The sequence below is a fragment of the Chrysemys picta genome, chromosome 16 (genome assembly GCF_011386835.1).
Source record: "Chrysemys picta bellii isolate R12L10 chromosome 16, ASM1138683v2, whole genome shotgun sequence".
NCBI lineage: Eukaryota > Metazoa > Chordata > Testudines > Emydidae > Chrysemys > Chrysemys picta.
Genome location: NC_088806.1, coordinates 19,577,034 through 19,604,660, shown reverse-complemented (window position 1 = coordinate 19,604,660; position 27,627 = coordinate 19,577,034). Strand labels below are relative to the sequence as shown.

Below are 27,627 nucleotides of genomic sequence, written 5' to 3'. Positions count from 1 at the left end.
TATTGCTGTATTCATTAAAGGACACAAGCATTGTGCGGTATATGCCTCGGCAGGAGCAGGTCACTCTGACCTTATGGGTAGTGGACTTTGGTTTTGGCGACAAAACTCAAGTTCAACGAGGAAGGGTGGCAGAACCCTTTCCCTAGAGACTAGGATCACTATCTCAGCAAGCAGGGACTCTGTCCAAGGGTTCCGTTTTACTCTGGATTCCCTACCTGGAGAGTCTGTGACCTGTAAATTTGCTGAACTGGGTCAGAGCCGACCAGCAGCATCACAGAGCTGATTTCCCAGTGATGCCTGAACAGACCCACAGGGACTCACTGCTCAGCAACCCAGGAGACAGCTGATTTCACAGCACCCCCACCCAGCAGGCTGGCACAAGCAGCGTGGATATTACAGCACTGGATTGGATAGCTCCATATCTGCAGTGGGACCTGGCTCAGCAGCCCTTTCAGGGGATTCTATGGTACCTTAAAAAAACAAAACAAAAAACCTGCACAATCAATCATTGCTTGAGAGCAGGAATGGGATTTAAGAAGCAGGAGAAGGAGGAACATGTCCCAAAAGCAACCTTCATTGGGCAGGACAGCTAGACTCTAAATCAGCCTGTGCAGCACTGGAGATGGGACACACGTATTTGTCTTATCCAACCTTCAGGAGTATGGTTTACATCTATTAAAAACCTGAAGTTGCATTCAGATTGCCTTAGACTCTGGGGTATCCATTAGGGACCTTGTTATTCCAATCTACTTTACCTGGGAGGCTTTTCTATACTCTGGTGATAGGCAGCAGTACAAAATCTGAAGATAGACATGCCAAAGAGTAGGAAGGTAATGTTTAGTACCTGCTGTGCAATACTCAGATTATAAATTGATGAATTATGGACACATGGTCAAGTAGGATTTTTATTTCTTATCATTTTCAGTCTTTGTAAGGCTTGCCTCAAAAATATAAAAAGACTTAAGTTGATAGACGTCGTACAAAATTTCAATAGCGTACAGTTGAACAATGACATTGCACATTCTTGGCACTGGAAACTGCTCTTCCTGCTTGGGGTGACCCTTCCGAATCCTTCATTCCACAAGGTGTCACTAGCATCCGAAGAAGTGGGCAGTAGCCCACGAAAGCTTATGCTCTAATAAATTTGTTAGTCTCTAAGGTGCCACAAGTACTCCTGTTCTTTTTGCGGATACAGACTAACACGGCTGCTACTCTGAAACTAGAGTTATTGAAGCCCAGTTGGCAGGTTTCTCCAACTTCGACTATCACAGGTCAGCCCTCAATTCACTCAGAAAATATGACTGGCAGGCTCTGCTCCATAACTATGGAGACAACATAGACCTGAGATCCCATAAGCCAAACTGTCCTGACATTTGAATTTCTGCATTTGATTTTGCCATTAAAGAAATCGCTCAGAAGTAGGATATTATGCACCCATTTCAGATCCAAAGGGCTTCAGGGAATTTACCGAAGGAGAGCAGAGATCACATCTTGAGTCTGTCCATACTGTTCAGCAGTAAAATTACAGGATCTTCCTTCTTGATATTCCAATATAAATATTGCTCAGATTAAAAAAAAATTGATTCTCATAATCTTTAGGAAGTAAGAGATATCAGCCAAGGTGCACTGTCGTCATTCCTCATCCGATCCATTTAAGAGGGCAACATGGGAGCTTGTGTCACTTTTCTGCTTCCGAACCCCAAGTCCAATATCTATTTCTCCAGTGTCTCTCTTACATCTTTGGATGCAGCTGTAACACACAAACAATAATAATCATGGTTACTGAAACCACCACCCACCAGTGCTGCCCTGCAGGCCACTAATCTTAGGGTGGCAGGATTACATACATGGGTAAGAATTTGCTTGCATGGGTTGCAGTGGTTTGTATTATTCTGTGATGTTGAATAATTTCTCTACTCTCCCCTGTATCAGGTTTTCCCACGTGCTGTGACCCACGAAACAGGCGCTGAGGAGGAATGAAGGCGAAGCCTGGCTGAGTTGTATGAACACCGGTGAGCAGCAACCCCCCTTTCCCGAATCCATTCCCTCTCGAAAGGGACCCCACCAGCCAGAAGAGACTTTCTGGCACTGAGCCTCACAACCTCCAGAAAGACCCCAGCCCCCTGTGTGATGCACTATGATATGAGGCCCCATATAAGGAGATGGGGGCTGTATAGGGTGTGTCGCCTCTCTATAAGAAGCGCCTTACCCTGTGCCCAAGAGGAAGAGATCCCTCCCCATCTATCCTGGAATGACACCCCCACCAAGTGCTGTATAGGCAGATTTCACCGCTCACCCTAGCGAGCTCCTTGTTTGATACTCCTGGAAAGTGGCCTCCAAAGGAAGACCCCCACACACAGAGTGCCCTAGGCATTATTTTGGGTAGTTCTGTCACCTGTGTTATATAGGGGGACAGACCAGGTGATCATGATAGTCCATTCTTGCCTTGAAATCGATCAGTCTCCTAATGCTAACTATCCAGGGGCTGCAGCGGGATTACAGGCATCGCATGGGGCTGGACTAGCAGTAATTCTGTAGCAGATCCTTGGGCCATTCCCTGAAAAGGGGTTGGCATGTGCCTATCGCAAACCTGTACAGAGAGAGCGACATCTGGGTGGCAGTGCTTGTGCTGTCAGAGGCTGATGGTTTCAGGGAACTGACAAGGCTGCCTCGTGCTAAGGGCAAGTGGTGGCGAGGTGCCACACAGCCCTGGATACCCCCGGGGAGCATCACAGTTGCATATCCCAAACGCTGCATTTAATGTAGCCACTGCAAGGCTGGCTGTGCAAGTGCAAGATGCTCAGACAAATGGGCTTGTCCCGTGTGGCTGTGTTAGCTTGGTGCAGCCATTAGCGGGATACCATATTCTACACATAAGTACAGATGGGATATGGTCACGTCATCTGTGATAGAGTGAAATATTTCTCTGCGTGTATGGTGAGACGTGGGAGGAAGAATGTTCCCGGGCTGGAAGTCAGGAGACCATGTTTCTATTACAGAGCTCAGCCACAGAGGTTGAGTGTGACAGCGGACACCTCATTTAGGGGTAAGTTTTCAGGAAGATGTTCCTCCTGTCGCAGGCACAAGTTGTACTCAGTTTAAACAATCACTTTTGTGCTCCCAGTATTGAACTGCAGACCCAAATCAGAGTATCCCTGGTATCCAAGTATTCGAGTGCAGGCACAAATCTGAGGGTTAGATAGTTCACATGGGCATATTTTAAAGCTATTTAGGGGCCTACAGATGCTGATAGGCACCTAACAGGATTTTCAAAGACACTTAGACACCTGTCTGCAGCTTTAGGCACCAATATAACTTTACAAATCTAGCCCCAAACCTATTTTGTAGGAATAAAAATATAGCTGCAAATATCAGCTGCAAAAAGGGAAGACACATCTCAGCTAGGCTGAAAAAATATTATATATATATACCCCTTAATCTCTTGTGGCTGTTTCGCAGTGTTGTCAACTCTCATGATTTTATCACAAGTCTTGTGATCATTCATGTTTTTCTTTAAGCCCAACTGCTGGAGTGAATATATGAGATTCCCGTCTTTTATTTATTTATTTTTTTTTTTAAAGTTTCTAGACTGTGACACTTTGGACAACTCAAGTTTCTCTGTGCATCAGTTCCCCATCTGTAAAATGGAAATGAAAGTACTTCCCTACTCGCTCAAGTATTGCAGTGCTGGGGCCATACAAATATTTAAGACAGATGGATAGCCCTCCTGGTAGCATGGGAAGCTGACCCTGTTGTACCAGTAGAGCTCAGAAACCTGGAAGCCTTAAAAAGAACCCCCCATTTATTTATTTATTTTTTAAATAATGAGATTTTTTAAGTTAATCTCATGATTTTCTAGAGTCTAAGTACTTTTTACATTTTTTAATATTTGGGGTTGGCACTATTTTGGTCTGCCTTCTAGACAAAGGTGCTGTGAATCTAAATTCGTTGCTGTTTTAAAGTGCTTTGAAATCCTTGGCATTGCAATGTCGATTTCATTCGAAGTGCTACATATTTCCAGCAATATTTTGACTGTTGATTCTTTTGTACATTTTTTTAAAATTAAACCTTCACTTTCAATTGCCAGCCAGCATGCAGTGCAAAGAAATAAAAAGGTTAGGACTTCAAGAAGCAACTGTATAGGCTTGCTGACATTGCTTTGAATCTGTACATTTGGCAAGTGAGGAATACGCCTCTCAGCGTGCCCTGAAATTTAAAGCCGTTTGACACCAGTAACTCAACCATGACTTTGTACTGCAGGTCATGATATGAGCCATTATGCATCATGCTCCAATCGTCTCCCCTTCCCTCCCACCGCTAACATACCAGTAAGTGAGCATGTAGTTGGCAATCATGATGAGAAGAGCAGCCGCGTAGTGCCAGAAGAAGCACATGGTGACAAACATGATATTGTCATGGTCCTCCTCATTCCAGGCTGGGCCTCCCCGGGGTGGGAACAGCACAAACCCAATCTGGTTAGAATAAAACGATTTGTTACCTTTGAGGAAAAAAAGAGGTGGATGCCTGACCCTCCAACCTTTAACATCGCTTTACTTCACCCTCATTATTACAATGCTTCACTCTCTAATGGCGTGGCCTGACCCCCACTCATGCACAAGTCTTGTGGTTCAAGCTCAGATTGGGGCTCAGAACACCTGAGTTCAAGTCCCATCTTAGCCACAAACTTGCTATGTGACCTTGGGCAACTCACTTAAAATCATTGTTCCTCAGTTTCCCCATCAGCATAATGGGGATGATAATACTCCCTGATTTCTGAGGAGAATTGTAAAGATAAGTTAAGGTGCCCAAGGTGCTCAGCAATAAACGCCGCACTGGGAAGCAGAAGTCTGTGGGCTCACTATCAAATCACCATCCTTATCAATTAACGAGCTTATTAGAACTGCTTGGCAAACATTTGTTTTAGATTTGATTCTATTAGGAAGGCGGTTCCCTATCCTGAATCAATGTGAAGGGAGCAGTTACACATGAAGAAAGAGAACATGACCAATTATCTTGTGTTCCATTTAGTTCTACAGATACATATTCAACCCTTTGGTACTGTTGATGCTGAACCATCCTTAGGGGAGTTTCCATAACATGCATTTGAAATTCATTAGCATACCACACGGCAGTTACTTAACCGTTCTAGAACTGTATGTGGATTATTTCTTCCCACTAAACTAAACGGAATATTGTGGGGCCCCACGATGTGCAAAAAACATGAAGGAACAATATCTATAGTACATGGCTAGGAGATAGGGTGACCAGACAGCAAGTGTGAAAAATCGGGACAGAGGGTGGAGGATAATAGGAGCCTATGTAAGAAAAAGACCCCAAAATTGGGACTGTCCCTATAAAATCGGGACATTTGGTCACCCTACTAGAAGAACATGGCAAAAAGTCTTGATCACAGCAAGTAATTTCTCTCTCTCTCTCTTTATTTAAAAAGAACAAGTGAACAAAGAAAATCAGGTATTTCATGATCAATGGTCATAGTAAAGGACCCAGGACTAGTAGGTTTCCAGGACAATTGTTCATAGATGGGTTTTGAAGCATTTACCAAGTAAACCCTGAAAGATAATCCTTTAATGACAACTGATTTGTATGTAGAGTGATGTACATCCCTCCCCCACACCACATTTCCCCATCCCCAATGCCTAGTCCTAGAACAAAGCTGAAGGTGTTGAACCAGAACTGACCTGCCAGAACCAGGTTCCCTGCAGGATGGCAAGGCTAGCCCTGAAGAGCTCCAAGACAATGTTGTCACGGAGGAAGACTTCCAGCAGGATGCCGAAGGCCCCACCGAACACAGCGATGAGCAGCAGGGAGTGGATGTGCTTATCTAGCATGGGGCGGTGAAGGACGTGATAATAAAAGAGAAAACCTGTCGAAATTCATACCAAATTCAGAGCAGCATCGTTAGTAAGGAACGTATAGATTTTGCATTGCAGTTTTCATCCAAAAAAATAAATAAATCTCGAAGTGCTTGGCAAAAGGAGGCCAGCACCATTCCATTATCTCCAATTTACAGATGGGGAAACTGAAGCACATGGAGGTGAAGCAATTTGCCCAAGGTCACCCAGGAGAGCGGTAGCAGACTGGAAATAGAACCCAGGTCTTCCAGGTCCCCATCCTGTGATAGGATCTAGCTCACACATCACCAGCAAGACTAATAGGTTTCAGCTGCAAAGCCCTCTGTCCCCCCGCTCCCACTGCACACATGTGCATGGGCACACACGTGAGTTTATGGGACTGGCAGGCAAAATGAAATCTTGACATATTAACTGAGCCAAGCTGTCATGGAACCCCATCAGGCCAATATTCCCAATTATAGCCTGTATGTCAAGGCAACAAGAAGTTGGCTCAAAGCCTTTGAGCATAGTGTACGGGTGACTGAAGCAAAGGAAAAGAGGATGGTGCAGCAATCCCTGTTTGAAGGTGCTAGGTGAACTCCCATCACTACTGAGTTTTTGCTATCTACTGTACTTCATTAGTTTAACCTTCACTATTTCCTCCAGGAGCTTGCAAATGGAGATTAGCATGGACAGTGTCCTTTTAAATCCTAAGCCTTTGCAAACGATCATTTCAGCGTCAATCATTGATATCTATCCCCTCCCTCCCCCCCAATCTCTGTTCTGCATTCTTTAAAGTCATGGGAATAGGCGGAGGAAAAGAATCTCGAGATGTTCCTAGACACAGTGGATTCACTACCAACAGGAGCTCCATTTGCACATGGCCATTGGCTTGCCCTGTTCAAGTTAAGTGAAGCCTGAAATCCTGGCTCTGCATGTCCAAGATGATCAGAACAGAGAATGGTATTCACGATGTGTTGATTTGAAGCCAGTGCATAGGCCACTTGGATTTGACAGGTGAGATGAAAGCAGGCAAGACCGATGCTGCCTACAGTGGAATTAATTGCTCTCTGGGGGTACACATGACACAAGGACAAAGCTCTATAGATGTGAGGCAAAAGTAGCATCTACTAGATGTTTATGGTAACAAGGGACCTCAGCCGGCTGCTTCATACCACAAAGCCATTGTCATTTGAGGAATCCATGCCAGCCTACGGCAAGTATCGCACGGTTTTAAAGCCTGTTAGTAATTATGACGCAGTTACTCTGGAAATAATGGCAGGATCTTTAGCTTTTATCTGTGTCAGTTACATTATACTCCCTTATCTCCACACAAAGAGCTCACCTGCCTGATGTTCATTGCTGGGCATCAGACAGGCCCTCGCTCTCGTGATAGTGCAAGAAGTGACTGGCCCGCTCCCTGTTGTGATAATAGTGTGACACATCCTGATCCCAGCTCTATAGCCACTTAACGGTTTCAGTCTTCAACTCTATCTACTTCCATCTGACGTGAATTCAGCGAGGAAACCTGAAATCTCGTATGGTCTTCAAACCTCCTCATAGTCAGAGACACAAAGAAATCCCTTTCACTGCAGAAAAAAGTTCTGGTACAGTAAAGCCAGATTGAGGCCTCCTCTGATTTAGATATTGTGGCTGCCCTTCACGTCTCACTAGAGGTGGACCTTAAGTAACACCCCATGCCCCAATGCACCCCAACTTTGCTGAAGTTCAGAACTTGGCAAGATCCATTGTCTCTCAGCAACTCACCATTAATCCTTCTTTCATGATACTTCCTGTGTTTCGTATCTATGATATCCCCAAACTTTCTCCCTGAACCCAGCTGCTTCCAGCAACATCTGGAGAGGTTTCCAGCCATTTCAGAATCCAATTAACAGAGTTTATTCCAGTGATTATTTTGTGTAGTTTCTCCAGTCTCTTAACTGTTTTTCCTCAGCACATTAGCAGGTTTTACAATCTAGTTATCCTCCTAGTGGTAGCCTTTCAAAGCTGTCTTGTACATCTATATCCCCAACTCCCATTAGGTTCAACAGGTATCTGTCGAAATCCTCTGAGCAGCTTTGGGAATCTCAGCCCTAGCCATTTGTCACCAGGCTACTAACCTTCAACAAACACAGCCACAGACAGCATGAGGCGATCCATTCCCAGGGGCAACTTGAGCGGGGAGTAAGTGAGCACATCCACCACGCCTGAGAGTCCATAGAACAGGTACATGGTCGTGTGCTGCCAGTTCATCAACTTCACCCAGCTGCGTTCCTCACCACTGTAGAGATACAAGTGGGGGCCATCGGGGACAAACTGCTCAGCCAGCATCCCTGGACAGAGACAAATAGAGGGGTACATGTCCTTTCTTTTAAGGGAGGAAATTAAAAAGAGGGAAATCCAAAACCAAGAAAAGGAAATACTTTTTCACACAATGAGTGATTAGACTGTGGAACTCTCTGCCTCAGGAAATCACTAAAAACAAGAATGTAACAAGATTCAAAAAGGAAATGGATATTTATATGGATATCCAGTTATCATAAATTAGTGACAATAACATTTTTGGAAGGGAGATTAAACTTTGTGCTTTACAGCTTAAACTAATCTCTGTTAGAGACCAAGGTGAGACCTATCTTGAGGTCATATTATTCCACATCTGCCTAATGCAGAGTTCTTGCACTATTCTCTGGCGCATCTGGTTCTGGCTACTGTTAGAGACAGGACACTGGACAAGATGGACCCGTAGTCTGATCCAGTCTGGCAATGTCTATGAGGAACAGATTTGAAGACAGAACATTCTCCAGGCTGGAGAGAATGAAAAAGGCCTGGTAGAATTTGCCTCTGTTTGCCAGAAGCTGGTAATGGGCAAGAGGGGATGGATCACTTGATGATTACCTGTTTGAGGGCACCTGGCATTGGCCACTGTCAGAAGACAGGATACTGGGCTAGATGGACCTTTGTTGTGACCCAGCATGGCTGTGCTTATGTTCTTATGCTTCATGTAACCCATTGGAGACACTTGGTGGTGTGCAGTTCATTGGACCATGTTTATATATTGTAAATGTAGGATCATTTTTACCCTTACTTTGATGAAATTAAGGGGCTGTAGGGTGGGTGAAAAGGTCAGAGTTTCTACAGTAAGACAATAATTGTAGCATGGTGAATAGTCTTGGGTGGTTGGAGATGCTCTGTGTTCTAATCCTTACCTATCATGGCAAAGATGATTTTGGCTGCTCCTTCAATGACATCCAAGCGTTGGTAACTGTGGTTTCTATGGGACTTTTTATTCACCTTCTCGTTGAAGTACCTCAGGGGGTATTTCACAGACCACCAGAGGCCAAAGAGCAGGAAGAAGCTGCCTGGGAGAGCATGACCTTTGAAATTTGCCATCACGGTCCACCTGCTGGTGCTAAAAGGCAAGGAAATAAAAGGCCATTGAGAAAAGGGCTTTTACAATCTCCCCAACGATGCAAATAAGCCTTGCCCATGGGGCATGACCAGGAAGAGAGCTCTGTGAAGAGAACAAAAACCGTGTTTTTCACATTTATTTCAAGATCATTTTACAACCCAAATATTTGCTTTTCACATTGTCGTTTTAAGAGGCAGTGGCATGGCAGATACGTTAAGCAAATTCCCGTTCAAGCGCAGTCACTAAACAGTAACCCCATGCCCTGCCGGCAGTGCCCCTACCAAAGAAGAGAAGAGTGCCTCCCTCTGGCTCAGCTACCAGAACGAGTCTAATCTTTACCAAGATACCGATCACACACTGTATATCATGGTCAGTGATGCGGAGCAATTTGCAGAGGAATTTCGGGCCCTGTGACTCTGGAACCAAGAGGAAAAGAATCCCCTTTGAAACTGACTGACTAATATCCCTTCAGAGGAAGCATAAAAAACAAAACAGTTAGAATAAACCTTCTATACATGTAGCATGGGCAGAGATTAACATGAAGCTATCTAGAGGCGCCACCAGGTATATTGGACTTGTGAGCTCTGAATAATTGTGGACTGCAAAGCACTGTACAGTTCCAGACAAGCTTCTGATCTTTGTGGTGTACGTGCACCTGTGCGGGCGATGGAGCACGTGCATCACTGCAAGAGGACAAAGCACGCAAGAAGTTGAAACAAGCTATCTTGTTGGTAGCCATGGGAATCCACAGCACATCCAAACTGCCTGGCAGGCAACGATATCACTCCCCACTGTATTGTGCCTTAAGGACAAGAGAAGCATCTCATCATTTCACTGGTCTGTGTTTGAACTTGACATTAGTTCTTGAAGCCAATTTTGAAAGATGGTTGCAGGCAAGGACGAAGCTCTAGGATGGAGCGGCCAAATTAGTAGGCTACTGTGGCAGATTTGCAAAAGCTTCGAAGGGGAAATGCGCAGGGGTAAGAAAAGAATGACAACACATTCATTGCCAATAAACCTTTCTGGACAACATATTCATCCAAACCCACTGCCTCTGATCCAGTTTGTGGTTTTTGCAAATAACCAAATAAGAACAGAGCAGGCAGGGCAGCTACATGAAAGACTTATTCAGAGTAGAAACACAGGGTCACTTCTGTGGTGCAAGTTCTTCCCAACCCTGGCAAGAAAATAAATCTAAATACAGAAGCCACTGGTTCACTGTGCAATATGAGCCAGTGAAGGAGGCCATTACAAACAGAATTTGTTTAAGACCAAACACTGATGATTTTCATGGTGTGTGAACTACCATCCCCGAGATTTTTAATTTAAAGAAATAATCTCTTTCCCAAAGCTCAAATCTTCAACAAGAGAAATTAACTGGGTGCCAGCTACCATTGCTTCCTCCAGGCCATAGCATAGTTTACATGGATCTAGATATTTCAGCTTCTATGCTCTCATGTGCTGCACACATGGTTCTTTGTATGGCTGCAGGCAATTACTGCTTGACTGAAATGCTACATCCATGGCATTCTTTGAGTAGGTCTTTACTACCCGCCGGATCGGCGGGCAGCGAGCGATCCAGCGGGGGTTGATTTATCGCGTCTAGTCTAGACCCAATAAATAGACCCCCGAGCGCTCTCCCGTCGACTCCTGTACTCCAGCTCGGCGAGAGGCGCAGGCGGAGTTGACGGGGGAGCAGCAGCAGTTGACTCACCGCGGTGAAGACACTACGGTAAGTCGATCTAAGTACATCGACTTCAGGTACGTTATTCATGTAGCTGAAGTTGCGTAACTTAGATTGATCTGCCCCCACCCCCAGTGTAGACAGGTCTCTGTTAACCTTTCGGTGGCTCTTAGTAAGCTTTCAGATGCATGGTTTCATTGGGCTCTCATAGCGGTTGTATTCAGACATGCATTCTCTTGAGGTGTTTGTTTCCTTTAGTACAACGTGATCTGCTTGACCAGGATGACTCTAAATCACTAGGGCTATGTCTATACTACAGCAAACATTAGCCTAACTTATGTCACGCAGAGGTGTGAATAACACCCCCCCCCCCAACAACATAAGCGCCAGTGTGGACAGCGCTATGTTGGCGGGAGAGTCTCTCTCATGGAGGTGCTTTTATTATGCCGATGGGAGAGCTTTCTCCCGTCGGCATAGAGCATCTTCACCAGACACGCTGCAATGTGAAAAATCCAGACCCCTGAGTGATGTAGTTAAGACCACCTAACCACCCAGTGTAGACAGCACTAGGTCGACATAAGAATTTTTCCATCAACCTAGCTTCTGCCTCTCAGGGAGGTGGATTACCTACACCAATGGGAGAACTCCTCCCATCTGCGGGGGTAGTGTCTACCTATGTAGAATTAGAACAAAGCCAAATAGCAAATACTAAGTTTCCCCAACAAGAGGCAGGGAGGAGGATGAGGAACTGAGCAAGCATACCTTTACTTTGATAACCCAAGTAATGACATAATAAATTACACAGCTACATAGAGAGGGAGCATAGTTCAGAGGTAAGGGCAGTAGCTTGTGACTCAGAAGACCAGTGTGGCACATCTGCTCTGCCACAGACTTACGTGACTCACCCAAGGTCACACAATTTCTCCGTGCTTCAGCTCTCGATCTGTAAAATGGGGATAATAGTACCTCCCACTACCTGAATGGGGTGATGTGAAGATAAATACAATAAACACTGGCACCCTGGCAATGGGGGCCATATAAGCATCTACTAGGGTGACCAGATGTCCCGATTTTATAGGGACAGTCCCGATTTTTGGGTCTTTTTCTTATATAGGCTCCTATTACCCCCCACCCCCTGTCCCGATTTTTCACACTTGCTGTCTGGTCACCCTAGCATCTACGCCTTTGTTACTCTACTACATATTTGAAAGTAATTGTTTAAAAATAAATAAATAAATCCTGTTCCAACCTGAAATGTTCCTTTCTGCTAGAAAATTGATGCAGGACTGGTTTCAGGGATCCATCCACCAAACATTTTATTATGGTTTTAGGGAAAAATGGAACTGATTTGCTGAAATTAAACATAGGTATATTCCTGTTCAGAGTTTGACTGCAGCTAATATACTTATTTAATGAATAGAGCTGAAAAAACAGATACCAACTACAGAAATGTGGTTGAGCAGAATAAAAGGATTAAGAGAACTGAAATGATTTACGATCTACATTAGATTAACAACAAACCTATTAAGAAAGATGGGATGAACTGAAAAAAAAAGTTCAAACAAGTTTTATAACAATACATAGATATCACTGTAACTCTAGCCAATGCTGTCTAAATTCAGCAGTATCCTCATACCATTTGTATTTGTCACCAGCTCTTAATACTTAGGCAAGAAAATAATTTGAGTGTCGACAGCTCTGTGTATCATAAATAAAAAAAATTTGCTAATTTAACAAATCCCAATTTGACACAGAATTTTCTCCCTGCCTGTGAACTGTTCTAGTTAGATCTCTCTGTATATAGACTACTGCCCAGAAGGGGTAGTCAATATACCAGCATATACCAGATAAGAGAGTCTTAGCTGCTGAAGGAACTGAGATTCTTTCTGCCATCCCGGCCCATTTGTGACCTCACCATTGGCAAAGGAGACCAAAGACCATTCCGTGAGGCAATTAATATCCTCTCATTGGTTTTACTGATGAGAATTTGGAAGCTGTTCAAGGAAGTGGGAAAATCACTTTTATTTGTACTTAGCCTCTGATTTTGTTAAACCTATGTAACAAAACAGAGCTTTGATTTCACACAGGAAACCCTGTTTTGGCTGCAGGGATGAAAGTAGTTAGCCAACAGTGAAATGTCCCTCTTAGTGCATAGTAGGATTCAGTGTTGCCCCAAGTACTAGTGAAATCATCTGAGAATGCCTGGTACCTTTGACACTCCAATGCCGTGAAGGCTGGCCAAACATCTGCTTCTTGCTGAAATCTGACCCACCTTCGCCAGCCGGTGTTGTGCTCCCACTGTCCTTTGGTTCCTTTTATTCAGAGTTTCCTCTGATTTTAGATTCAAAGTCAACAAAAGCTCAGATACAGACTAACACGACTGCTGCTGCCCAAGTTTATGAATAGTTTTTTTTGGGGGGGGGGAAAGAAGAGGAGACGTGTTAATACACACTGGCCAGTGTTTTCCCATTGTTGCGGTTTTGTAAATTGTTCTTTTGAAGGGCTTATAGAGCCCACATGCTCTCCGGGTGCACAAAATATTGGAAGGGGACAGCTTTGGATGCCGAGTTTTACAGATCACCACGATTTACCTAAAAAGTCACAAACAATGAATGAGAAATGAACCCCTAAAGCCCAGAAGCTTGGAAGGCAGGTTTGCCTAGTAGTTAGAGCACTATACTGGGACTTGGAGGACCTGAGTTCTATTCCCAGATCTGCTGGATGACTAAAGGCAAGTCACTCTGGGCCTCACTTTCCCCATCTGTTACAAGGGGGCAAAGATACCTCCCTCTGTGGGTGAAAAGTGCTATAAAAGAATTGGTTATTAATATATTGTACCCCACAGCCCAGTGTGCATGTGGCAGGACTTGGACAGTGAAGAAAGCTCAGATATCAGTGAATGGACTCTCCCTGGTTCTACACAACTTCACTAACTTACATTTCTATGGTATGTTTTATGGTAAAGATGCCCAAAGTTCTTCACAAAAAGATAAGCCTGTATCCTTGCAGGGCGATCACTTTGCCTACCAGAGAAGCGTAGCCACCTCTGGGGAAGAATATGCCAACTTTAACAGGGCAAGGCAACAGTGAATAGTTTGGGGAAGGCACTGCAGCGGTCGTAGCCATTTGACTGCCATTGGGCTCTCTCCTGCCTACGATGGGGTCTTTCCAAAGTGAATTTGCGTCGTTAATTGCTTCTTCTTTCTGACCCACGCTTCGCTATATTTCCCCTTTCTCCTTCCCTCAACATAGGTCAATTACAAGAGCAAGACATCTTAAGTTTTGCATCAATACTTGACAGGGTCTGGCTCTGCTTCCTATGTGTCTCAGGCAGAGCAAAAGCTGATCGGAAGGAGAGGCGCAGACCTAGCTAGGAGGGTGGGAGAAGGAAGGAACATTGGGAAATGATCCACTAGGTGGGTGGCTGACAGACAAGGCTAGCCCCGTGCTGCACGAATGACCTTACACGTACTCTGGAACTGGTGAGCAATTTCTGGAAAGGTTGCAACGGAGCAGTTCACCAGCAATCTAAACAGAGACCTGAGTTCACGCTTTATGTTGGCTGCTGGTCCAATTCCAGGTCCATTTCAAGCTTTTGCCCTTATCTATAGAGCTCTAAATTGGTTCGAAAGACCTGGCTGTGTCAGGGAATGTCTCTGTCTAGTCACACCCCACCATGGCCACTTAGTTCAATGCAGTAGTCCAGCTGATGGAGCCTGGGCTTCAATTAACTCTCAGCAAAGGCCCCAAAACTGTTGAAGTTGCTGACACCAGAGAGCAAGTTGAGCCTGAATCTTGCATCCTTCCAGGTACATTGCAAGACTCATTGGTTTCCTTGGGTCTTCTAATGTACAAGCTGCAGATTGACCGCAACGATTTACTACTGGAAATAAACCATCTAGGACTTCTGTTAAGTAAATTATCTAAACTGAGGGGACAGAGCGGGTCTTTGCATGGAAGGAACAGATGTTACACAACGGCAGACAGATGTGACAATGATGGAGCTCTGAGACATGCCAGCTATGGTGCAAGCAGGGTGTGAGCTTAATCCAGTGTTCCTTCCCTATGTCTCCATCCAGGGTGGGAGCAGAAAGGTGAATACTACATGGGAGAGGCTCATTTCACAACTACCCACAGCCTGCCCTGGAGGCGTTTGGCACTGACCTCAGCACGGCAGTGAGGCCATCAGACATTCCTGCTTTTATTGGCTCTCTGGAATAATCAGTGGCCACAAAAGAGCCATGAAGATCTGCCAGATGCCAGTGGGAGTACAGGGCCAGCAACTTTTCTGTTACAAAAAACAGCAGCCTGAGCAGAGAGGGCCTGTGGGGAAGATACAGAGCTGGGTCCTTCGTATAAAAAGGCAGTGGCTACCAACTCCTCCTGCTGACGGGTGAACTTCAAAATGGTTCAGAGCCTCAGCGGACCCAAGGGAATTAACAAGGCTGGACTGATCCCTTGCAAGAATGGCCTCATGTTATTCTGAGCTTTTGAATCTGAGTCCTTGATGAGTGGAACTAGGCAGCACAGAGGAGACGTTACATGTTTAAATTAAACCTTCCAAAAGGTACAGATCAGTTCTTCTTTGGCCTGGTTACTATATTTCAAAACTGTCACCCTGGGTCCTCCATACAACCCAGACCAGCTCATGAAGCCCACCTGTCACTTATAATCCAAACCTGTTACTCATTTCCCCCCTCCTTGTATCTCTCTTCTGTCACAGTTTCAGGGCAAATGCATCAGTATTCCCCCTCCACTGTCCCTCAAGGCTTCCCGCTTAAAGTTTCCGGCTCCCAGCCGTCATCTCTCTGGGGCAGAGACCTGAATCTCACTGACTCCTGATAAGGGATTTTAAGACTGCACAGCTCCCTGGATTGGCACTATGATATCCCCAGCAAGCCAGACTGCCTAACTAGGCCAGCATCTGCTCTTTGCTTTCTCTCCAAATGCAACGACCAGTATATAAGCCACAGTTACAGCTCCATCTAAGCAAGCACTTTTATAAGAGGTTGGTTAGGAACAGAAGAAGGAGAGCAAAGTTGTGAATAGGAAGGTGACTGCTCTTTAAGGGAAAGACAAGTCTGAACTTGCTGCATGAGTGGAAGATAGTGAAGAGATGCAAAGAGACACCAGCAGTCCGAGCATCTGGGGGGGAGGGTGCGGAGTGGGGAGAGAGATGATTTTGACAGCAGCATTTTGGATAGACTCCAGTGGGCACAAGATGGGATGTGGAGCGTCCAGAGAAGAGGCAGTTGCAGCAGTCAAAGCAAGAGATGGACAAGGGTTGGGGTTATAAGAACAGAGAGGGAAAGAGGATTTCAGAAGACAGGATGAAGTACAGTAGGATTTAGGGATGAAAAAAAGAAAGGTGTAAAACAGATCCCTTAGTTTATACAGAGTGACAGGAAGGATAATACAGTTACAGATCTTGGGTGACACTTAATGTATGACCATGCTGTATGCTGTGTTATATAGCACCACAGTTTCAATATCACAGAATGAACTTGTCACCTGTTAATACAGAGAACAGCAGGTTGAGAGTCCCAGTGTTTCACTTAGTCACAGAGCACACGCACATCCGTTACTTAGGTTAGTCAGGGGATTGGTTTCCTAGGAGAATTGTAGCAATTAAACACAGTATGTTCCTGTTTGCCTTTTGCTAGTTTGCTTAACAAGGTGAAGAAACTGTTAGCTATTTGATGTAGCCTTGAGCATATGTCAGGAAGACCATCTGGCATAATTACTGGTCAGTTGTGCCAGGATGATCAATTAGGCTTTTTCAATTAATAGGTGAAGCTGAAACTCAGTGCACCCAAATGTTTCTCTTCTGTGTATTGGTCTCTCTCTCTAAAACAGACTTACATTTAATAGTAAGCAGCAGCCATATATCTTGCTACTTTGAATTAGTTTATTTAAATAGCAGGTGTAAGATGGGGCTAAACTGCAGAGTTCAGAGCTGGATCTTGACCTTGCAACTTGCCATCCCCATCCCCTCAGCTCACCAACTCCACAGAGATTTCACACAAAATACCATCAATATTAGGTTGGCGCTCACCAAGGCACTGACTGGAAAGTTCCCAGCAGCCTGGCTCCGTCAGAGCTGTGGTGCTATGGAGCTGGGTAGTGGGGCCTGGGAGGCAGTGCAGAAACACAGACCCTCTGTGCAGAGAGCTCTAAGCACCAGCAGAAGACTCAAGGTCCTCATATTTTAGGGCCCTTTCCACTCCACTACTCAAGAGGGGCAGGGACCATCTTTTTGTTCTGTGTTTATACAGCACCTGGCACAATGGCATCCTGGTTCATGACTGAGGCTCTTAGGTGCTACGGTAATACAAACACCAACCAACCCACACAGGCCAAAAATTCACAATGTCCTTCTAAAGATTCTGGTCCCATGTGGGTTTCCCATCATGTAGGGGATGTCTGGGCCTAAGATTTTAAAATGGTTGCATCACTGTAGGGCTTTGATTGGCTGAGACTTTGTTTAAATGGCAAAGTTGCACTGGCTTAGTTTAAATTGGTTTTTAAATTAAATTTAGTTAAATCTGTGGTGTTCAGTGCTTAAGGTGCTTCCAGGAGCTCTTCTTTATTCCGTGTCTGGTTCCAACAGGCTGTGCATACAATCATGGCAACGTAGGGCTGGAAGGGACCTCAAGAGATCATCAAGTCCAGCCCCCCACTCCGAGACAAGACCAAGTAAATCTAGACCAACCTGTTCTTAAAAATTTCCAGTCATGGAGATTCCATGACCTCCCTTGGAAGCCTATTCCAGAGCTTTACCTACCCTTATAGTTAAAAAGATTTTCCTAAATCTCCTTTGATAAGTCCATTATTTCTTGTCCTATCTACAACGGACATGGAGAACAATTGATCACCATCTTCTTCTTAACAGCCCTTAACATATTTGAAGACGTATCAGGTCCTCCCTCAGTCTTCTTAGGACTAAACATGCCCAGATTTTTAAATCTTTTCTCATAGGTCAGGTTTTCTAAACCTTTTATCATTTTTGCTGCTCTTCTCTGGACTCTCTCCAATTTGTTCACATCTTTTCTAAAGTGTGGCACCCAGAATTAGACTCAGTACTCCAACTGAGGTAAACAAGAGCTTCACAGCACTCTGTCTAAATTATCTTTCTGGAAAGCTAAGCTCTTAAAGGCCCGGCCCTTAATACCACAAAACCAGTGCAAATCCCCATGTGGACGCTTATTTCAGTTTAACTTAAACGTGTCTCCAATCAACTCAACATAAAGCAAAATAAGCCACCCTTAAACCAAACTAAAAGCATTGACACAGAGCCTTGCACTGGTTTAAATTATCACCTTCAGTTCAACCAGTGTCACTTTCTCATGTAGACAAGCCTTGAGTGTTATGATCATTGTTCAGTGCTTCCTCTAGTTTTCTGACTGTTTATTGTACAGTTACTTCAGCTGAAGAGGTAGAGGACTTTGCTTCCATTGCTGAGGTCCTGGGCTCCATTCCTACAAAATCACGAGATAGGAGCTACCAGTAAAGATATATTGCTATCCCTGCAAGTAGCTCTTATATGAGGATATTTACTCCTAGAATGGAACTAGCCCATACAATAAAATACTATTTTCTAGCATATTTGACAGCAATGTTGTGGCCAGCTGTTACAAGTAATGAAAGCCTCTGCCTCACTCCATGGCTGAAGGGGAGAGATTATTGGTAAATGAGCACATTTGCCTTTTGTGTTTAATGAGCCAAACAGAGAATCCTTTACCAGCAGTATTGGTACAATCCAACCGTTTTATGTAATAGACACTTCATTTCCTTGGAGACACACCGACCACCTACCCAAATTGCTATGAAGAGGCCACATTCATATGCACTATGGAGATGGCTGAAAAGATAAGATTTCTGGGTGAATAGATCACCAGTAAGCCTGTATGAGAGCTCTAGCAGCTGTCCTATTAAAAAGACATTTAAATGGCAATTAAAGGCGTGCCCCATAAAATAGGTGCTGCCAGAATATTCTTCATAATTAATAGATACATAGACTCATCAGGGCATGGTAAGTTAAGGCCACACCCTTTGCCCTGTTGAACACACTGCACAACCCGTTCCACAATCAAAATGCATTTGTGGGAGAGTAGAAAATTATCTTCCATGTATTTTTAAGCACACCAAGAGAGGACTAATGTTTCCCCATGTGACTGACCCACCCTGAGACTAATAGAATGATGTGTCCTGACCCATCCTGCACAGCGCAGAACTGCTTGCAATGTTTGTGTGCCAATGTCAATAGAGACTCAGGTGAGCACAAAAGAGCAATAGTCTCAAGCATTTCTGTGCAGAGCCTTTACTCTGGAGCAGGGAATAGGGCACAATAACCTGTCTGAACTATGTAACTACTGGGAATACAAACATGCCTGAATGCACTTGTCTCTACGGTTACCTTGTCCCCTTTCTCTTCATTCACCGTTTGCCTATTGTCTAAATCCTAGTGCTCCACGGTCTGTTATTTGTTTGTAAAGTCCCAAGTACAACAGAGCCCTAATCTGTGTCTGGGGTCCTTGGCACTACCACATTAGACATAAGCGAAAAGAGCCCAATGACTTCAGATGGAGTTGTGGGTGCTCAGTATCTCCCGAGAAACAGGTCCAAGGCATCTCCACTTGGGCACCCACAATTAGAGGCTGCTTTTTCAGAAATTGCCTTGCCCTTACTTGATTTCCTGCTTACTCCATTACTCGGTTCACCTGCTTGTTCCATAGCATACCTGATTCTCCCCTCACTTTAATTACTGTACTTTGCACTGTTGTCTGTTTATTACAGTATCACGCTATTAGTCGCCTTAATCATTGACCTGGGGCTTCTATTCGGATCACTTTCACAGCTCAGTTTGTTTCTTGGGCTGTTGCCAATTCCCTGTTCTCCCAAGGAATTAGTAGTGTCTGGACATAGCCAGCTACTGCTCATCCCTGTTTCTGAATGCACCTCTTCTGGGTCAGTCTCTTCCTGCTTCATGCACCTCCCCCTCCTCCAGCCACCCTCCCTCTCTCTTATTCCCACCACCAGTTCCACTTAGGGTGACCAGATGTCCCGATTTTATAGGGACAGTCCCGATTTTTGGGTCTCTCTCTTATATAGGCTCCTATTAGCTCCCCACCACGTCCCAATTTTTCACACTTGCTGTCTGGTTACCCTAGTTCCCCCTTCTCTGCCCTTCCCCATCTCCCACCTTATCGCCCTGCTACTCAGTCCTACATCCACCCCCTCCTCTGCCACCACAAGAGCCAATTGCCCCAATTCTGCCCATCTCCTTTACCTCCCCTCTTCTGCCACCTTGATCCCTCTGGCCCTCCACCTTCCATTTCACTCCACATTCCTGCTCACTTTGGAACACTCCTCCCATCTCAAGATAGATCACCCAGGCAAACATCTCATCTTTTGTCTCCCCCTACCCTTCTCCTGCCATTTAGTGAAATGCAGACCCTTCTCCCACCCAACACTGCCTCTTCTGCTGCGGTCATGCAGCAGCTTCAGCTTTCCCCAGGATCATTAGGCGTCTCTCCTGTTTCTTCCACTTCACCAGAACTGCCTCAGAGGACCTCTTCATGGCCAAGTTTGGAGCCTCTGGAACTTTCCAAGGGTCTCATCTGCTTTACTGGACCAGTGCACATATCCTCCCTCAATCAGTTTCTTTTAGCCTGTCAATAACACTTCATCTTGCACAATCTGTCTGGTTCCTGGCGGTGTACAGTGAAAGTCCAAAGTCCAGTATGCCACTGTAGCAAATTGCTCACAGACACCCATTCTGCACCCTCCCACCTCACTCAGACTATGCAAATCATGCACGTAGGTTCACACACGGACCATGCACTACAGAAGAACTACACTGGTGTTGATGGGCAAAGAACTACAGGGGTGATGATGATACCATGTGGGGTTTGAGAACAGTGCAAGTGGCTCTTGCGTGTGTACCTGGTGTTAGAAGGATCATTGTAACAGTCTTAAAGGAACTGCTGGCCCCTTAATTCAAGTGAATTACAGGGAGTCTTCCAATCTCAACATGAACTTAGCTCACTCATACATTTCACTAGCAAAAGCCTCAGGAAAGTCTCAGACAGGATTTGTGTCAGTCCTGCCATTCTTGGTGCAAGTGCGTCTCTTGCAACAAACACCCAGTTTGATTCAGCTTCTAAAGTAAAGCCAGCCAAACCTAGGTGTTAATAGACTATTTCACCTCCTGCTCACCTGAATATGTATAGCAATACTGTGTTGTTCACCTTTGTTCCAAACATACAGTAATTAGACTTGGGTATCAAAGGGGTAGCCATGTTAGTCTGGATCTGTAAAAGCAGCAAAGAGTCCTGTGGCACCTTATAGACTAACAGACATATTGGAGCATGATCTTTTGTGGGTGAATACCCACTTCATCGGATGCAAGTGTAGTAATTAGACTGGTTACTAATGAATCTGGCAGTGTAATTGGACAAATAAACCAGTTCACTTATCTGGTCAGATACTGTGGGGTCCTCAAGGTTTCTCTATTTATATTTACATTTTGCTCAGTCTTTATAGAATAATGGCCCCCCAAATCAACACTATTCACTCCTGGTTCTAGTTCTGAAACACATCTGGAGTGTTTAACTAAAGAGCCTTTGATCTATTAGGAGGACTCAAAGCTCAACAAAGCCTCCCATTCTCTCACAATTTCATTACCCTCAGGCAAATGCTTTATTAGGGGAGAGGGTATGAGTTCCAAGAGCCTCTCAATTCTTTATCTGAAAACTTGTTAGAAGGTAGGTGGGAAAGATGAGAAATAAAAAGGAAAGTTTGAATTTCTGTAGGTGCATCCTTTGAAGCCATGCAGATGACAGTGACCTCTATTGCCGGTGATTAATTGCCAGCAGTTTAACAGAAAAAGAACTAAATCCCTTTTATATGAGATCTGCTTGCCCTTTTTCTGCCCCCAGCACTGAGTACATTTTTATTATTTACATGCTGGACAAATCTGAGTGCAATTGCATGTGATGGTAGGGGGGCAGGGCTCAACAGCCCTGGGGTTCACTTCCCATTTTTGTCTTATGTTCCTAAAAGCTCATGGTTCATGGTTTCAGCCAGCTAGCTGCAGAGGTCAGGAAGAGATTCCCTCTCCACACTGTATTCTGGGATTTAAAAAAACATAAAAACAAACCCTCCTTCCTCTGAAGCATCAGGAATAGCAACAGCTAGAGATGAGACAGAGGTGGCACCAGGCATTCTCCCTCTCAGGTGGTTGGCTGGTTTGTTCTTGCCTACATGCTCGGGGTGTAACTGATCACCATATGTGGGGTTGGGAAGGAATTTTCTCCCAGGTCAGACTGGCAGAGTTTTGTTGTGTTTTTTAAAAAGCCTTCCTCTGCAGCATGTGGGTATAGGTCACTTGCCAGGATCATCTGGGTACATCTCACTTAATGACCTTGGGCACTGGTGCGCCTCGGCTCCTCCTACTCTCTGCCTGTTGCACATAATAGTTTAGGCTTCTGTGGGCTGTAATACTTCGGCCTAGTTTCAGTGGTTGGGTTTAATGTGCAGGTGCTGGGTGGTGTTTGTGGCCTGTGATATACAGGAAGTCAGACTAGATGAACTGGCGGTCCCTTTTGGCCTTAAACTCTATGATGAGTCAACAGACATTCTATAGGAATAATGGTCAATAACCTATGCCGGTTCTAGGGGTTATTTTTTGTTCACGTGTTTATGAACAGCTCACTGGATGACCAGTCAACTGGAAAAGAGTAGTGTCACTTTCCCCCAAGCTCCACCCATAAACTAAGTTGCATCCACTGGAAAGGTAACGGTGAGATACCACTCACCACAGATCTTAGTAATGGGATCATCCTACTGATTTTTTGCATGCTTTGAGCTACAGTGAAGTAATTAATGTGGACAAGGACATCAGTCCTCAGAGCTAATAACCCATTGGTATGGGTGGAAGCATTTCACACTTCTTGGGGCTGTTGTTCCAGGCTGTCTGCAGGCTCTGGAAGACATTACTGTATGGGTTACTCCTAGATGGCATTTGAAAAGTTAGATGAAAGCTAAACTTCTTGAGCAAAGATAGCAGCTCCCAACAAAAGGACCTAGCTCACAAACCAACTCGGTTTGGCCTCTGCTTTATAAGAGGCAGCTACACATGGCAGGCTCACTTGTTTCATTTTTTGCAAGCCCCCAGTGGCCAGTGCAGTATTATTCCCTACTTTCAGCCCCTGAAGGATAGTGCTCCTCTTCCCCACAGCCATCAGGGAGTGGCAACACTAGGGCAGCTGACGTAGAAGAGGCCTTCCTTCCCCATCTGTTTCCTATACTCCAGATGTTCTCACCGAGTGTCTGGTTTCTCTTCGTCAGAGTACAGTGCAACCTCATAGGCTGGGACGCTCTCAGTGTTCCCCCCAGGAATTGAAATTAGGGGGAGTAGTGAGGGGCTGATGAGGTGTGAGACCATTAGGGTGCAGGTGGGCTGTAAGGCACCATAGTTAAAACTGAAAAATGGTTCGTGACCATTTTATTAGATTTAATTCATGTTTTTAAAATGACAAATTAAAGTTGGCCACACAAGCCTACTATGAAGCACTATATCTACATTTGTCTTAGTTTCTTGTTGTAATTTTGCACAACTCTGTTAATGAACTTCTTGAATGCAGTGCATTCATTTTTGGTGGCTTCTCATGGGTCCGGTCCTTCATGATATGGTTATGATCACACAGAAGGCAACTTCTTTCAGAACACTAAATTCTAGTCAACGAGGAAAAAGAACACACAACTGTAGCTGTTGTGACTGGGGGTAGAAAGAGATAAATTCCAATCCCAGAAAACATAGCACAAATATTGGGTTGCACCACTAGTAATGATAAAGAAGAAGTTCAAGTTAAATCTTCATTTGTTCATTGCATGATATTCCATTCTGTGTTTAAATTCTCTATTCTGTCCTGATCACATGGCAACCCCATTGCAGGCAGTGCCTCACTCCACTCAATTGTCGGTGTTTTATAAGACAGGCATCTGTAAAAGCTACGTAGAGGTTGATAGAATCCAGAAGTTGGTGTTGTAGAGATGCAAGAATCAAGTCTGTGTACTTTATTTTTCCAGCTGACTTAAACACTTCTTGTCCTCTTCATTTAAAGAGTCAGTATACATGCCCTAATTAGTCAACTTCTGAATTGAAGTCTTTGCTTCTTCCAGTAGGTTTTCAATTGATCTTTCTCCGACTGATCCAAGTGTAGTTTCCATTGCTGGACAGAGATCTACTACTATTGTAGCAGATGCCTGGATGGCATTGTTTAATGACCCAAGTGGTTTCAACAGTTGACTTGCAAGAGAGAAAATGGTGACTGTGTTCTCTGAACTTAGTAGCAAAAGTAGTCCACCAGCCTCACTACTTAGATCCATCCCATCTTGGTAGATGCTTTCCAAAGCCAATAACAACGGTTGCAGTAATTTAAAGACAACAGCCAAGGATCACTCACGAAAAAGCCAACGGGTTTTCCCAGATTGGACTAATTTGAACTTCAGTCCCAGTGTATCTTCTATATTTTCCAAGACGTTCAGTCCTTTTGGACTCTTTTTCATCCAGAGTATAATTAATACATTAAAATGTATAGCTTTTGAAATGTCTTTTGAAGATTCTGTAGCCCAATGCTATTTGGAGTAGTTGGCCTCTGCAGTTTGTAGAGGAGAGTTTCGAGTTACACTTTTCTCGGAGCAAAGTTTGTACTTCACCCCCCTCTCTACCAGCCAAACCCCTTGCTTTGCGAGTGCAGTTCACTTGAGGGTGACCAGTGCTTAATTTGTAATGAAAGAGGTGCCGGGACTCAGGCAAGGTTTTTACTTTGATAACTGATGTGGCAAGCCCGGGGCTATGAACTGACACACCTAGAGGTACCAGGGCTGAGCCCTGGCAAAAATTAAGCAGCGAGGGTGACCCCCTCAATCAGGACAGGCTAAGTACAGTTCTGCTGCCCTTCACTTATACAATAAGGATAACAACATTTCATGACCCCCACATTCAATACTAAAGTGATTTGTAACCCAACACCAGCCAAAATTGATCACTTGGGCAGCACAGCTCTGTCTGCTGGATACCTAGGCAGAGTAGGTGTGTTCATGTAAATACAGTCTGGTCCTGAAGCCTTCCCCACTAGCCTGGCTCATTACTTGCTGTCAGGGGAGAGCTCATTCAGACCTTGCTTACAAATGAGAATTTAAAATTACAAGGCTGGCCAACATTGCCGAAATGAACGTGCCAACATTGTCAGAAAAAACAATAGCTGTGTGAAGAAGCTAGTCTTTGTTCATACTTTTCAAACCTATTGTACTTTTTCAGGTCCAAGTATTTTATCATACACTGTATCTGCTTTTAAAGTGTGTATCAATGTTTCAATTCAAATTCACAACCAACGACTAAATTGTCAACACTGCACGTAACTAGTTGACCTCTGGGGGAGTGGGGGGAGTTGGGGAAATTTGGGGGGGGGTTACACCACCACTGGGGGTGTGTGTAGGGAAATCCCTGGGTGCTCTAGAGGGGAGGGTGGAAAGGTGCTTCCAATGGACCTTCATGCAGTGGGACAATATGTGGGGGAGAAGACAGAGGCAAATGGTGAGAATACCTCCCCCAAACTCTTATAAAGAGAACAAATAGATGATAAAAGGAACCAACAAGAGATGCGTGGAGAAGACTACTCACACAAACTTAAGTTTTTCCTAAACTTGTTTCCTTCTCTTGCCCCATTCACCTATTACCTGTCTTCAAATCCTCCTTGTGCAACATCAAATTTAGATTGTCAGGACGATGCCCTATTTGTCTGCAGTCTCACATGCACCTATAATCATATAAGCACTTCAACCTCTCTCCTTGGGAATCGATTTGCCCATTTGTTAGTGATCTCTATTCAGGCTAAAATTCCCCTTTGCAGAATTCCATCTATTAATCACAGGTTTTCTTATATCCCTTTCCTCCAGCTGCACCCAGGGAGAATTGTGATGGTTTTGAACAGTTATGTTATTACTTAAACTAATTAGACTGATCTGCAAGACCGGTGGAGCAACTTTCCTTCATTCTACAGTTGCTTCTGAAAATTTCCAGTCTTCCATTAAAAAAAGACCAAATGAATCAAAAATTAATTATATAATCAACACCTAAAATGCCTGAAAGTCACTTTTGGGGGAAGGGGGTGCACTCATGCAGCCTGCTCATAGATGCTTCCCTAGAAATTTAAGCGGTTAGTAATTTTCTTCCATAAGCATTTGAGATCAGTGCATAGTTAGGGTTGTACTCTGTATCAGATGTTGAACCTTATGCTAGAAAAGAGATCTGTTATCAATTTTACTAGATGACAGGGATGACTTTTTTCCCTTCCTTATTGCTCCTATTAGTATTTTTGCTGAAGCAAGTCTGTCACTAGTATCAAGTTTTGATAAGAGTTATTTCTGGACTCTGATCTTGCTGCTGTTCTTTGCTCCAGAAGTATTTGTTTATTTTTCACTCACTGTAAAAAAATAAAGCACATTTCTGGACAATGCTACAGAGAGCGCGCCTGAAGGCTAATGCATTTCAGGCCAGCAGCTCAACGACATATGGATCGCATCTAGATTTTCTTCTAGGTTTTAGAAGAAAAGGCTCCGTCTCATTAGTTTGGTTGAAGTCAGAGCAGAAGAATCGGAATTAAAGAAAGAGACTCATAAAGCTACATTAGCCCAGTGACGGAGCAAGATCCTCTGCAAGTCCAAGGACCAAGTGGCCAAGGACAGAAAGTATCATTTTACTTGTAATATCATTGAGAGTTGATCTTTTCCTCCCCTGCTTCCAATTGCCATTCGCCTGATGTAGCTTAGTGCAGCTGACTAACCTTGTTTAGAGGTTTCCTTCTTGTAAGTTATTGGAGCCCCTCCTGGCTGCTAGGCTCCTAGATCTTTAACCACTAGGCTCCCTGGTCAGTTTGCTACCACTACATACACGGTGTGGTCACCTTTCCACCTCCCCAGGTTAGCGAGAGCAAAAGCAAACCAAACACTCCCCAGCCCAGGGACCCCTCTGTGACATCGGTATGTAGAGAAGGAAGGAAGGAAGTGCAGGGCTCACGCACACAGGCAGTCTCATTATCAGAGCAACCACACCCCAGGACTCAGCCTTATCGTGCCTACTCTTTTATTTGCTGCTTTCTGAAACCCAAGGAGGAGGATGGAGGGGACTTGTGCTGGAGACTGGGACATTGGGGTGGATCCAAGGGGAGGGAACCCCCTGGCCTCCAGAGGGAAAGCGATGACTTTAGGAGGAAGGGAAGGGCAGTGACATGAGACTCACCTAAGCAAAGCCTTCCCACATCACCGTGATACACAGCCTCCTGCTCACGGAACTGTAGCCCGGAGCTCCTACCTACCCCAGGCTGCTCAGAGAGCGGAGCGCAGCCCTCATGGGTGGGGGAATAAGAGAGAGGGGCTCGGCTCCGCTCCTTTAAACATGGAGAAAATTCCCAGCCCAAGGGGCCCCCTTTCTTCATTCTGCAGCCCCCGATAGCCTGATCCAGGGGGCAGCCTCTAGACACGAAGCATAAAACCTGCAGGTACCTAGCGCTCCCCTTCTCAGTCCGCTCACCCGCAGAATAACTTTACCTGCTGACCACTTACTGCTGCTCCAGCCCCAAGCGCACCTGTCGCTCTCTGAATACAGGTGAGCGGCT

At 44.7% G+C, this 27,627-nt stretch overlaps 1 protein-coding gene across 3 annotated transcripts; it reads right to left on the bottom strand.

Moving 5' to 3' along the window:
• Positions 1-892: 892 nt before the first annotated feature.
• Positions 893-27,627, bottom strand: LOC101951287 (transmembrane protein 45B-like). 3 transcript variants are annotated; one of them, XM_065570338.1, is made up of 7 exons: positions 27,560-27,623; positions 12,195-12,296; positions 9,059-9,261; positions 7,973-8,185; positions 5,700-5,884; positions 4,327-4,472; positions 893-1,750 (listed from the first exon to the last, which is right to left on the bottom strand). In XM_065570338.1, the coding sequence occupies exons 3-7, from the start codon at positions 9,240-9,242 to the stop codon at positions 1,633-1,635; spliced, it is 846 nt and encodes a 281-aa protein (XP_065426410.1). In that variant the 5' UTR covers positions 9,243-9,261; positions 12,195-12,296; positions 27,560-27,623; the 3' UTR covers positions 893-1,632. The 3 variants fall into 3 exon arrangements, with proteins under 3 accessions (XP_065426410.1, XP_023957677.2, XP_065426411.1); XM_024101909.3 differs by lacking the exon at positions 12,195-12,296 and having other exon boundaries at positions 27,560-27,627; XM_065570339.1 differs by lacking the exon at positions 12,195-12,296 and having other exon boundaries at positions 27,575-27,609.

Coding starts and splice junctions, on each gene's coding strand:
- LOC101951287 (XM_024101909.3), bottom strand. CDS start 9,242: ATGGCAAATTTCAAAGGTCATGCTCTCCCAGGCAGCTTCTTCCTGCTC. Junction 5,885..7,972: donor TGTGGCTGTGTTTGTTGAAG/GTTAGTAGCCTG, acceptor GAATTTCGACAG/GTTTTCTCTTTTATTATCAC. Junction 1,751..4,326: donor AACTACATGCTCACTTACTG/GTATGTTAGCGG, acceptor TGTGTGTTACAG/CTGCATCCAAAGATGTAAGA.